This window comes from Bubalus kerabau, chromosome 19 (assembly GCF_029407905.1).
Source record: "Bubalus kerabau isolate K-KA32 ecotype Philippines breed swamp buffalo chromosome 19, PCC_UOA_SB_1v2, whole genome shotgun sequence".
In the NCBI taxonomy this organism is placed as follows: domain Eukaryota; kingdom Metazoa; phylum Chordata; class Mammalia; order Artiodactyla; family Bovidae; genus Bubalus; species Bubalus kerabau.
This window is the reverse complement of record NC_073642.1, coordinates 28,464,477-28,477,081: the sequence shown is the minus strand read 5'-3', so window position 1 is coordinate 28,477,081 and position 12,605 is coordinate 28,464,477. Positions and strand designations below refer to the sequence as shown.

General features: G+C 43.3%; 2 protein-coding genes across 28 annotated transcripts in view; one reads left to right on the top strand and one right to left on the bottom strand.

The window, feature by feature from the left end:
- LOC129633903 (uncharacterized) overlaps positions 1 to 3,940 on the top strand; it is a 71,314-nt gene extending 67,374 nt beyond the window's left edge. Inside the window, exons 8-9 of the mRNA XM_055555880.1 lie at positions 2,489 to 2,535; positions 3,356 to 3,940. The gene's annotated coding sequence lies outside the window, so the exon portion shown is untranslated. The remainder of the gene's footprint in view (positions 1 to 2,488; positions 2,536 to 3,355) is intronic.
- Positions 1 to 12,605, bottom strand: part of LOC129634548 (uncharacterized) — a 65,934-nt gene that overhangs the window by 8,866 nt on the left and 44,463 nt on the right. For 13 of the 27 annotated variants that reach the window (XR_008705727.1, XR_008705732.1, XR_008705729.1 and 10 more), the window contains one exon: positions 5,317 to 6,448. The exons of 1 other annotated variant lie outside the window; for it this stretch is intronic. Coding sequence is in view for 14 of the 26 variants with exons in the window: in XM_055556857.1 (XP_055412832.1) it covers positions 6,405 to 6,448 (44 nt within the window). In the remaining 12 variants the exon portion in view is untranslated. 13 more of the 27 variants (XR_008705720.1, XM_055556865.1, XM_055556856.1 and 10 more) reach the window with 6 other exon arrangements.

The window sequence follows — 12,605 nt, the reverse complement described above, 5'->3', positions numbered from 1 at the left end:
AAAACAGGTTTAAGAGGTGTCTCATGAAGGGCAGTCTGCTGGCCCCAGTCCTGCCATGGGACTCAACACTACCCACATTCCAGGGATCGGATACTATCCCAAATTATGAAGGTCAGTGGGTATTAACTGGGCTTCACTTTTCATTCTTGTTCTTTTCTTTACTCTCATGCCGATGCTATTTTGAAGTACAGCTGATTTGCCTTTTTGTGCTTGTCCCCAGTGTCCAATGTACTGATTCAGTTATGACATATACATAGAGCATAATTGTACTTTTTTGGATTCTTTTGCCATAGAGGTTATTGAACAAGGTTGAGTAAAGTTCTCTGTGCTGAACATCAGTTCCCTGTGGAATATCTATCAGAGATAGATTGTTTTATACATGCGCAAGGAACCAAGGAAGGAAAGAGTCCTTGTGGATTATCCATTATAGCTACAGATTTCTATGTATATGTTAGAGATATGCACAAATTCCTGCATATATGTGTATGGTAGGAAGGAAAGAGGCTGGACATAAACCTTGTAGATTACCTAATACAGATATATATTTCTGTGGGTATGTTAGAGATAGAGTTTAGTGCTTATGTAGAAGGAAAGAAGGAAGGAGATAATTTTTCCAGATTATCTATTACAACTACAGATTTCTGTCTCTATGTTAGTACTGACCTCCTGATTCATCCCTGGCCCTTTCCCTTTTTTTTCCTTTGTGTCTGAATCTCAGAGTTTCTTTTTATATTGTAAAATACTTCCTATGGATCTCTTTTTAAAAATTTTGCCTAGAAGAGACATCATCTGCTATTTTCTTCCTCTGTTGCTGATTCTGCTTAGTTTATGATCCTCCTAGGTTCTTCCTCACGGGAACCATTGGCATAATTTCATGGGGTGTTTTCAAGTCTGATTAATAGCCCATTGTATATATGTACAATATTTCTTTAAGATGTAATCTGTTGATGGAACGTATCTTTGGTCTGTGTCTTGGCTATTGGAAGTAGCCCTGCAGTGAATGTTGGGGTGCATGTGTCATTTGAATGATGGATTTTCATAATATAGGCCCAGGTGTGGGTATTAAAATCCTAGGCTTAGCTGTCTTGACATTTTTCATTGTTGCCTATGGAGGCTGTCCTTTCTAGAGCCTGTTGCCAATATCCATTCATTCCCATGGAGTGTGAAGTGGGATTCCATCATCTCTCAGTTCTTTCCCCCATTTTACTGTTCATACAGTTAGGATACCATTCTCTCAGATGGAATTTGATTGCTTGTTGTCATTTTAATTGGTATTCCTCCTGTAATAAATAGGAATGTTGGATATCCTGTCCCATGACCATTTGGTGTTTTTTCCTTTTTCTTCCTTAAAGGGTATGAGGAAAATTTACCTGTCACAATTGGCTTCTTGAAAGTCAGTTGTGTTTGGAATTTATGTCTGCAATATCTACCGTAGGGCCTTTTCTGACGCAGCTATCATTAACAGCCCCTTGCACCTTGTGAATTGGAGATGCCAGTAAGCACCTGCGGAAGTTGTAGTTATAGAAAATGTCCACAAGGTGGCAGTACTTCTTCATGCCCAACTCGAGTTCCATGTGCAAGCAATCTTAGGGAAAGAAGGCTTCCTGGACAGTGAATTAAGAGTGGAATGTGCCTGAGCAAACACCCAAGGGCCTGTGTCTTACTACTACTTCACCCTGAAACTTCACCCCTCCCCTCCAGACTCATGCTTACCTGGGGCACTGCTCCCTGCTGAGGTAGGTGCCTAGGAGACTGAACTCTCAGGAAGGAGGCTTGAATTGGGGACCCCAGCACCAGCACCAATAAACCTGGAATCTAGATTACTTTTCCAGGGTTTGAGGCCAGATGGTCAACCATCCTTTTGTTGTACTAGGGACTCTGGTCCCAGTCAGAGCAAACCAGACAGTACTCAATTAAGGACACCCTGCCCAGCTGTTTGACACTTCAAGGCAGTCATAGGTTCCAAGGCTGCTCAGACTCCAGGGATGGGGTAGCAGCCCGTCAGGGAGGTGGAAGGAAATAAACTAGGCTTTGACTTCCTTTCCTTTTCTTTAATCTAATGCCAATGCTATATGGGAATATAGCTGATGTGTCATTTTTTGCTTGTCATCAGTATACAACCACCTGATTCTATTATGACATATGATTATACACAGCATATCTGTTCTTTTTTGGATTGTTTTGCCCTAGACGTTTTGCAGAATTTCGAGCAAAGTTCCCTGTGCTGAACATCAGGTGTTTGTGGAGTATCTGTTAGATATACAAATTTCTGTGTAAATGTGGAAAGAATGAAGGAAGGAGATAATCCTTGCAAACTGTCCATTAACAGATATAGATTTCTGTGTATATGTTAGAGATGCAGATTCTGTGTTTATGTGGGAGGGAGGAGCAAGGAAGGAGATACTCCTTATGGATTATCTATTGAAGATACTGGTTTATGTATATATGAGGAAGGAAGGAAATAATCATTGTGGATTTTCTATTACAGATACAGATTTCTTTGTATATGTGGAAGGAAGGAACGGAGGAGGGAAGGTAGGAGAGACTGCTTGTGGATTATCTATTAAAGATACATATTCCTGTGTATATGTTTGTCCTGAATTTCTTATTCATCCCTGACCCTTCACTTTTTCTGTGGGGAGGGTACTTTCTGTTTGAGTGCTCAGAGTCTCTTTTTGTGTTGTAAGTTAGTTCCTTTGCAGCTCTTTTTTCATCTTGCATAGAAGGGAGACAGTATACTATTGTCTTTCCTTGACTGGCTGACTTGGTTAGTGTAAGATTCTTCAAGGTCCATCCCTGTGGCAACCTGGGGCATAGTTTCATAATTTCAGTGGCAGTTTTTCATAGTCCATTTTATACATGTCCTACATCTTCTTTAAGCTTTAATCTGTCAGTGGACATTTTCTGGGTCTGTGTTTTGCTATTTTAAGTAGGGCTGCCGTGAATGTTGGGGTGCATGTGTCTTTTTGAATGGTGGTATTTTGTATATAAGCTCACATGAAGGTATGTCAGATTCTAGGCTTAGTTTTTCTGAAGATCTTTTTCTAGCAATGTGGAGGCTGCACTTTCTAGGGCTGTTGGCAATCTCCATTCCCACTGATTGTGTCAGGTAGGTTCCATCACTACCCAGCTCTCTCCCACATGTACTGTTGCAGACTTGTGAGGATGGCCATTCTGACAGGTTGGATTTGATTTCTTGTTGTCATTTTGATTGGCATTTCTCCTGTAATATTAGGGATGCAGAGCATATTGTCCTGTGGCAGTTTGGGGTTTTTATTCTTAAGGGAATGAGGAAATTTTACCTTTCGCCATTGGCTTCTTGAAAGTTGGCTGTGTTTGCAATTTATTTCTGCAGTGTTCACCGCAGGACCTTTCCTGGGGGTGAGCGTCTGTGTGCCAAGTCGCTTCAATCTTGTCCAACTCTTTGTGACCCTGTGAACCACAGACCACCAGTCTCCTCTGTCCATGGGATTCTCCAGGAAAGAATACTGGAGTGGGTTATCAAGCCCTCCTCCAAGGGATCTTCCTGACCCAGGGATTGAACCAGCATCTTGATGTCTCCTGCATTGGCAGGCAGTTCTTTACCACTAGTACCACCTGCGAAGCCCCAGTAGAATCATAAAAAGTCATTAACAACTCACCTAGTCATACAGAAAGAGGTCAAGCTGAATCACCAGGGCAACTGTTAAACCTCAAATGGAATGGTCACACTGGGGCCTGAGATGTGGGAAGGGTCAGTAGACAAGGTGGTCTCACCATGTGGCCCCTTGGCAGGGACTGTATTTGCTCAAGGAATAGCTTTTATTGGATGGTGGAACTTGGTCCCACCAAAACTAAGCCTTCCCTTTGAAAAAACTGCGCCCATTGCCTTGAGTAACATGAAATGCATGTCCCTATCATTAGACTAGAAAGGAAATAACTAAATATTTAATAAAGCCTTATCTGTAAAAAAAAAAAACTGTCGAGATGTCAAACCTAATTTATTTTACATCTGAAAATTAAAATCAAAACTTCAGTGAGGTACCACCTCAAAATGGTCAGAAAGCCATCACTTAAAAATCTCCAAACAAAGTGTTGCAGAGGGTGTGGAGAAAGGGAACCCTCCTACACTGTTGCTGGGAATGTAAATTGGTGCAGTCACTGTAGAGAACAGTATGGCGGTTCCTCAAAAAAAACTAGAGTTACCATCAGATCAGATCAGATGCTCAGTCGTGTCCGACTCTTTGCGACCCCATGAATCGCAGCACACCAGGCCTCCCTGTCCATCACCAACTCCCGGAGTTCACCCAGACTCACGTCCATCAAGTCAGTGATGCCATCCAGCCATCTCATCCTCTGTCGTCCCCTTCTCCTCCTGCCCCCAATCCCTCCCAGCATCAGGGTCTTTTCCAATCAGTCAACTCTCTGCATGAGGTGGCCAAAGTACTGGAGTTTCAGCTTTAGCATCATTCCTTCCAAAGAAATCCCAGGGCTGATCTCCTTCAGAATGGACTGGTTGGATCTCCTTGCAGTCTAAGGGACTCTCAAGAGTCTTCTCCAACACCACAGTTCAAAAGCATCAATTCTCTGGTGCTCAGTCTTCTTCACAGTCCAACTCTCACATCCATACATGACCACAGGAAAAACCATAGCCTTGACTAGACGGACCTTTGTTGGCAAAGTAATGTCTCTGCTTTTGAATATGCTATCTAGGTTGGTCATAACTTTCCTTCCAAGGAGTAAGCGTCTTTTAATTTCATGGTTGCAGTCACCATCTGCAGTGATTTTGGAGCCCAGAAAAATAAAGTCTGACACTGTTTCCACTGTTTCCCCATCTATTTCCCATGAAGTGATGGGACCAGATGCCATGATCTTGGTTTTCTGAATGTTGAGCTTTAAGCCAACTTTTTCACTCTCTACTTTCACTTTCATCATCCAGCAATCCCACTTCTAGCCATACATCCAAAGGTATAATTTGAAAAGATACATGAAGCATGTGCATACGAGCTGCAGCTCTGACAAGAAACCTTACTCTCAAATCCTAGATATCAAATTTGTTTTCACATATTGTCTGCCATATTTAGTCTCTTGGTTCATACTCCATGTAACCACATACTGTCATAATTAAATCCAGTTTTAATTTTAGCCTTATTTTTAGGATGTGGTTTCTCTCCAGCAGTGTAGAAAGATCCCATTTTCTCCAGGACAGCACTTCTTCATGCCCAACTCTAGTTCCAACTGCAACCAGAGCCTTAGGGGAGTCGGCTTCCTGGGTACTGTATACGTGCATGAGGGAGACGAGGCAGGCAGAGAAGAATCCTTGTGGATTAGCTAATAGAGATACATATTTCTGTGGGTATGTTAGAGATACTGGAGAAGGAAATGGCAACCCACTCCAGAAGTCTTTCCTGGGAAATCCCATGGGCAGAGGAGCCTGGTGGGCTACAGTCCATGGGATCACAAAGTGTCAGACATGACTAGCGACCAAACAACAACAAGCATGTTAGAGATACAGATTTTAGTGCATACATGAAAGGAAGGAAGGAAGGAGATAATCTTTGTGGTTTATCTATTACAGGTACAGATTTCTGTGTATGGTTAGTAGCAACTTCCTAATTCATCCCTGGTAGTTTCCTGTTGTTTATTTTTGGCTGGGAGGAATCCATTGTGTTATAATTCAGACTCTCTTTTTGTGTTGTACACTACTTCCCCTGTACCTCTTCCTTATTTTGCCTTGGAGGGACATCATCTGTCACTTTCTTCATCCGTTGCTGGCTTCGCTTAGTGTATGATGCTCCAAAGTGCATACTGTGGGGATCATTGGCCTGATTTCATAATTTCAGTGGCAGTCTTTCAAGTCTGAGTAATAGCCCGTTAATATACCACATTTCTTTAAGATTTCATCTGTGGATGAACCTATTCTCATGTCTCTCTTTTGGCATCTGGAGGTCCCACTGCAGTGAACGTTGGGGTACATGAATCATTCTCAGTGATGGTTTCTCGTAACAGAGACCCAAGTGTGGATTTTAAATTCCTAGGCTTAGCTGTCTTGAAATTTTTAGTTCTGGCCTGCAGAGGCTGTCTTTTTCTAGGGGCTGTTGCCAGTGTCCACTCCCATGGCACTTGTTGGGGGTTTCCATCATCTCCCTGCTCTCTCCACCATTTACCGCTTGCCAACAGTCAGGATGGTCGTTCTGTCAGATAGGATTTGATTTCCATTCCTCCTGTCATAATTAGGGTTGCTGAGCATCTTGTCTTCTGGCTGATTGGATTTTTTTTTTTTTCCTTAAAGGGTATGAGGAGAATTTACCTGCTGCCATTGGCTTGTTGAAAGTTGGCTGTTTTGGGAATTTATTTCTGCAAAACCTGCTGAAAGACCTTTCTTGAGGGCAGCCGTTGCTAAGGGCACCAGAGGTCTTGTGAATTCAAAGCGCAGATAGAACCGGAGTCCCGCTGCTGGGCATACACACTGAGGAAACCAGAAGGGAAAGAGACACGTGTACCCCAATGTTCATCGCAGCACTGTTTATAATAGCCAGGACATGGAAGCAACCTAGATGTCCATCAGCAGATGAATGGATAAGAAAGCTGTGGTACATATACACAACGAAGTATTACTCAGCCATTAAAAAGAATACATTTGAATCAGTTCTAATGAGGTGAATGAAACTGGAGCCTATTATACAGAGTGAAGTAAGCCAGAAAGAAAAACACCAATACAGTATACTAACGCATATATATGGAATTTAGAAAGATGGTAACAATAACCCTGTGTACGAAACAGCAAAAGAGACTCTGATGTATAGAACAGTCTTATGGACTCTGTGGGAGAGGGAGAGGGTGGGATGATTTGGGAGAATGGCATTGAAACATGTAAAATATCATGTATGAAACGAGTTGCCAGTCCAGGTTCGATGCACGATACTGGATGCTTGGGGCTGGTGCACTTGGACGACCCAGAGGGATGGTATGGGGAGGGAGGAGGGTTCAGGATGGGGAACACATGTATACCTGTGGCGGATTCATTTTGATAGTTGGCAAAACTAATACAATTATGTAAAGTTTAAAAATAAAATTAAAAAAAAAAAAAAAAAAAAAAACCGGAGTCACATTGTAGTTAAAGGAAATGTCCACAGGCAGCAGCACTTCATGCCCAACTCCAGTTCCACCTGCAGCCAGAACCTTAGGAGAGTAGGCTTCCTGGGCCATGAATTAGAGTGGAATATGACTGAGCAAACATCCAAAGGCTTATGCTTCACTGCTTCTTACCCATAAAGCTTTACTCCTCCCCTGAAGACTCATGCCTACCTGGGGCACCACTCTCTGAGGAGGTGCCTAGGAAGCTGCACCCTCAGGAAAGAGGCTTCAGCTGGGGTCCCCAGTGCCCAGACCCTGGATACTTGGTGACTTTACCCTGTATCCTCAAGGCCAGAGGGTCAGGCCACCATTGTTGGGGTACACTAGGGATTCTGGTCCCAGCCAGAAAAAGACAGTACACATTTAAGAGGCATCTCTATGAAGGGCACCCTGCCAGGCCATCTCGATGCCACCACAGGCCAGCCCTGGGACTCAAGTTTCCTAATGGTTCAGGGATGGGATAAGAGCCCAAGTCTCAGAGGTCAGAGGGAATAAAGAAGGCATTACTCTTTCTTTCCTTTCCTTTTCCTTAGTCTCAAGCTGATGCTGTGTTGAAGTCTAGTCGATTTGCAGTTTTGTGCTTGTCCTCAGTGTACAATGAACTAATTCAGTTATGACAGATATATTCAGCATATGTGTAGTTTTTTATTTTTGTCCATGGAGTTTATGGAACAAGGTCCGGTAAAGTTCTCTATTCTGATCATCAGGTCCCTGTGGACTATTAGAGATACAGATTGTACATGTGCAAGGAAGGAAGGGCAGAGATAAGCCTTGTGGATTAGCTCATACAGTAGCAGATTTCTGGATATATGTTGGATATACAGATTTCAGTGCCTGTGTGAAAGGAAGGAAGAATGGAGAAAGGATGGGAGGAGGAGATAATCCTTGTGAATTATTACAGACACAGATTTCCATGGATACATTAGTACTGACCTCCTAATCCACCCCTGGCTCTTTCCCTTTTTATTCCCCCCTCTTTGGAATTCTGGGTTTGTGTTTGCATCTCAGAGTGTCTATGTTGTAAACGACTTCCTCTGTCTTTTTTTCAATTTCTCCTTCCCCTGTTGCTAATTTCTCTTAGAATACTTTCCACCAAGGTCCATCCCTGTGGGGACCGTTGGCCTAATTTCATAATTTCAGTGTTGGTTTTTCAAGTCCATTTTAATAATAATATATATTATATAATAATAATATAAAAATAGCCCATTTTATGTATGTACTACATTTGTTTAAGATTTTATCTGTGATTGGCCCTTATCTTGGGTGATTGGAGGTACCACTGTAGTGAACACCGGGGTGCATTTTTCATTTTGAATCATGGTTTTTCGTGATATAGGCCCAGGTGTGGGTATTAGAATTCCAGGTTTAGCTGTCTTGAAATTTTTTCTTCTGGCCTGTGGAGGCTGTCCCTTCAAGGGGTTGTTGCCCATGTCTGTTCCCAGGGAACATGAAAACGGGTTCCTTCATTTTGTTGCAGGGAGAAAGCCAATTCTGACTCCACGCTGAAAACTTTTTGACTTGGTTTTCGTTCTTTAATTATTATAATTGTACTCAATGGCTTGCCTGGAGGCCCCTATCCCCCTGCTTGGCTATAAACTCAAGTGTCTTTGTTCAGCTCAGGGAGAGATACTTTGTCCCTGCCCACCTAGAAATAGAAGAGATGAGCACCCCTTCTGAAGGCTTTTCATTCCCTTTTGCAAGACTGAAGACCCTCTCACTTTACTTCCCCACTGCATCTCCCTCTCCTTCTGCCTTTTGACTTTACTCATTGTTTCTTTCTCTCTGATCTATAAAACAATCTGGCATTTAATTTAAGGCACTAGCCTGCCATCCTTTCCATCTGCTGGCTCCCCAATTAACGTCCCTTCCTTGCCTCAACACTTCATCTCTGGGATTCATTGGCCTATATCGTTCAGTGAGCAGAACGACGAGGTTGGACTCAGGAACAATTTGCCTTAGCCAGCCAGGAGCCTTGCTGCTTGTGGCTAGCTGGACCTGATCAGGGAATATTGGGGCAAGACCCTAGCAGCTACTGGGACCATTTGTTGTCCTGAAGTGGCACCGGGTAACCCCAGCATTTGGCAGTTGAGACAAGGAACCAAAAAACTAGAGTCCAGGGACTCAATTTCATTTGTAGGGTAAGTATATGCAATTTGATAGCTGGTTCAGCCAGTATGATGTTTTGTGTGTCCTTTTGTGTTAAGAGCCAACAGGCTCGATTTTGGAGGATAAGTCGGCTCTGGTGTACACATGGGAACATATTTTCCCCTCAATCTGGGCTTTTCCTTTATGGGATAAGCAAATTTTCTTGGGTACCCATTTGCAGAGAGGAGGTGTTGTTGGACTCTACCCTGAACCAGTTCATTGGGAACTAGCCCTCGTGGGGCGTGCCCACCCTAGTTGCAATTAGCTCAATTGTAGGGTAAATTGTAGGGTAGATGGGCTTCCCTTGTGGCTCAGCTGGTAAAGAATCCTCCTGCAATGCGGGAGACCTGGGTTTGATCCCTGGGGTGGAAAGATCCCCTGGAAAAGGGAAAGGCTACCCACTCCAGTATTCTGGCCTGGAGAATTCCATGGACTGTATAGTCCATGGGGTTGCAGAGAGTCAGACATGACTGAGCGACTTTCACTGCTGCTGCTAAGTCGCTTCAGTCGTGTCCGACTCTGTGCGACCCCATGGACTGCAGCCTACCAGGCTTCTCCGTCCCTGGGATTCTCCAGGCAAGAACACTGGAGTGGGTTGCCATTTCCTTCTCCAATGCATGAAAGTGGAAAGTGAAAGTGAAGTCACAGTCGTGTCTGACTCTTAGCAACCCCATGGACTGCATCCTACCAGGCTCTTCCGTCCATGGGATTTTCCAGGCAACAGGGTAAATGTATTTACCTGGTTTGGGAACTGGTCTAGTTGGAACAGGTTCATTTGGGAGGTAACTCTTGTGGAGGTGGGTAGCCTAGTTAGAATTAGTTCATTTGCTTTATAGGGTAAACTGATTTACCCAATCTGGGAATCAGTTCATCTGGATGCATCAATGCTGAAATCTGTTTGTGCCGGTTTTGTTGAAATCTGTCTGCATCTTCTGTGTTTGGCATTATACAGCTGATAAAAGTGGGAAAATTAGATATGTTAAGATCAGAAGAACAAAGTCCCTGAATGGCTCAGAATTAAACAATCTGGCCTCATAGTCACCCACGAGCTGAGCATCTCTCCAGAGGCCCAATATACACACATGAGCTGAGCGTCTGCCTAGAAGTGTTTAAACACAAGCTTAGCATCTGTTAGAGGCCTCAAAGACACACAGGAGCTGAGCATCTGCCTAGAGTCATCCTAGACACACAAGAGCTGAGCATCTGCCTAAAAGTGTAAAGTGAAAGTGTAAAGTGAAAGTGTAAGTCGCTCAGTTGTATCCAACTCTTTGCAACCCCATGGACTTCTCTAGGCCAGAATACTGGAGTGGATAGCCTTTCCCTTCTCCAAGGGATCTTCCCACCCCAGGGATTGAACCCAGGTCTCCCACATTGCAGGTGGATTCTTTACCAACTGAGCTATCAGGGAGCGACTGCCTAGCAGCCTCATAGACACCGAGAAGCTGAGCATCTGCTTAGAGGCCTCATAGACACATACAAGCTGAGTGTCTGCCTAGAGGCCTCAGAGACACATGAACTGAGCGCCTGCTTGGAGGCCTCATAGAAACACTGAGCTGAGTGCATAGCCAGAGGCCTCATAGACACAAACGAGCTGAGCATCTGTCTAGAGGCCTCCTAGTCACACACGACCTGAGCATCAGCCTAGAGGCATTTAGATATATACAAGCTTAGCATCTGTTAGAGGCCTCAAAGACACACAGGAGCTGAGCATCTGCATAGAGGCCTCCTAGACCTATACGAGATGAAGTACCCCCTAGAGGTCATATCGTGTCACAGCTGCCCTCAGGAAAGGAATATGCCCACACATATTACAGAAATGAATTCCAAACACAACCAACTTTTAAGAAGCCAATTTCAAAGGTCAATTTTCCTCACACCCTTTAAGGAAAAAAAAAAAGAAAATAGAAAGAGAGAACCCAAATGGCCAAGGACAAGATGCTAGTGTCCCAAATTATTACAGGACAGATGCTGATCAAAATGACAATAAGAAACCAAATCCCGTCTAACCGAATGGCCATCCTAACTGTCTGCCAACAGTACACGGAGGAGAGAGCCAGGAGATGACGGAATTCTCCTTCATGTTCCCTGCAAACAGACATTGGCAACAGTTGCTTGAAGGGACAGCCTGCACAGGTCATAACAAAAAAATGTCAAGAGAGCTCGGATTCTGATACCCACACCTGGATCTATATTATGTAAAACCATCATTAAAAATGACAATATGTACCCCAACCTTCACTGCAGTGGTACCTCCAACTGCCAAGACACAGAACAAAGAAAAGGTCAACTGACAGATTAAATCTGAAAGAAATATGGTATATATATTCAAGGTGCTATTACTCAGACTTCAAATATCGCCATGGAAATAATGAAATTATGCCAATGGTCCGAACAAAGATGGACCTTGGAGGAAAATACACTAAGTGAAGTAAGCAATGGAGGAAGAAAATAGTAGGTGATGTCCCTTGAGGGTGAAATTGAAAGAAAGAAATACAGAGGAAGTAATTTACAACAGAAAAAGTGACTCTGAGATACAAAGAATTAAAAAAAAAAAAGTGCCAGGGATGAATTAGGAGGTTGTTACTAACCTATACACAGAAATCTGTAATAGATAATCCACAAGGATTATCTCCTTTCTTCCTTCCCCATATGCACTGAAATGTATATCTCTAACGTTGTTATTGTTTGGTTGCTAAGTTGTGTACAACACTGTGAACCCCATGGACTATAGCCTGGCAGGCTCTTCTGCCCATTACATTTCCCAGGAAAGTATACTGGACTGAGCTGCCATTTCCTTCTCCAGGATCTGAACATACACACCAAAATACATATCGGTATTTGCTAGTACACAAGGAGTATCTTCCACCTTCCTTCCATGCACATATACAGAAAAATATTTGTCTTGAACATATACAATGAAATCTGTAGCTGTAATAGATAATCCACAAGGATTATTTCCTTCCCTCGTTCCTTGCACATGTACAAAGAAACTGTACCTCTGATAAATGTCCCATAGGGATCTGAGGTTCAGCAGAGAACTTTACTTGACCTTGTTCAATAACCTCAATGGCAAAAGAATCAATAAAGAGTATTAAAGCTTGTATGCGTATGTCACAGCTAAATCAGCCAATTGTACCCTGTGGACAAGGACAAAACTGCAGATTGACTAGATTTCAACATAGAATTGCCATGAAATTAAAGGAAAGAATAGTAATGCCTAGTGTATTTCCTTCGACTGCTTGACTTAGGATCCTATCCATATCCTGGAACCTGGTAGGCTTGAGTTTCAGGGCTGGGCTGGGGTCGAGACAGCCGAGCAGGGTGTCCTTCATAGGAGCCCTCTT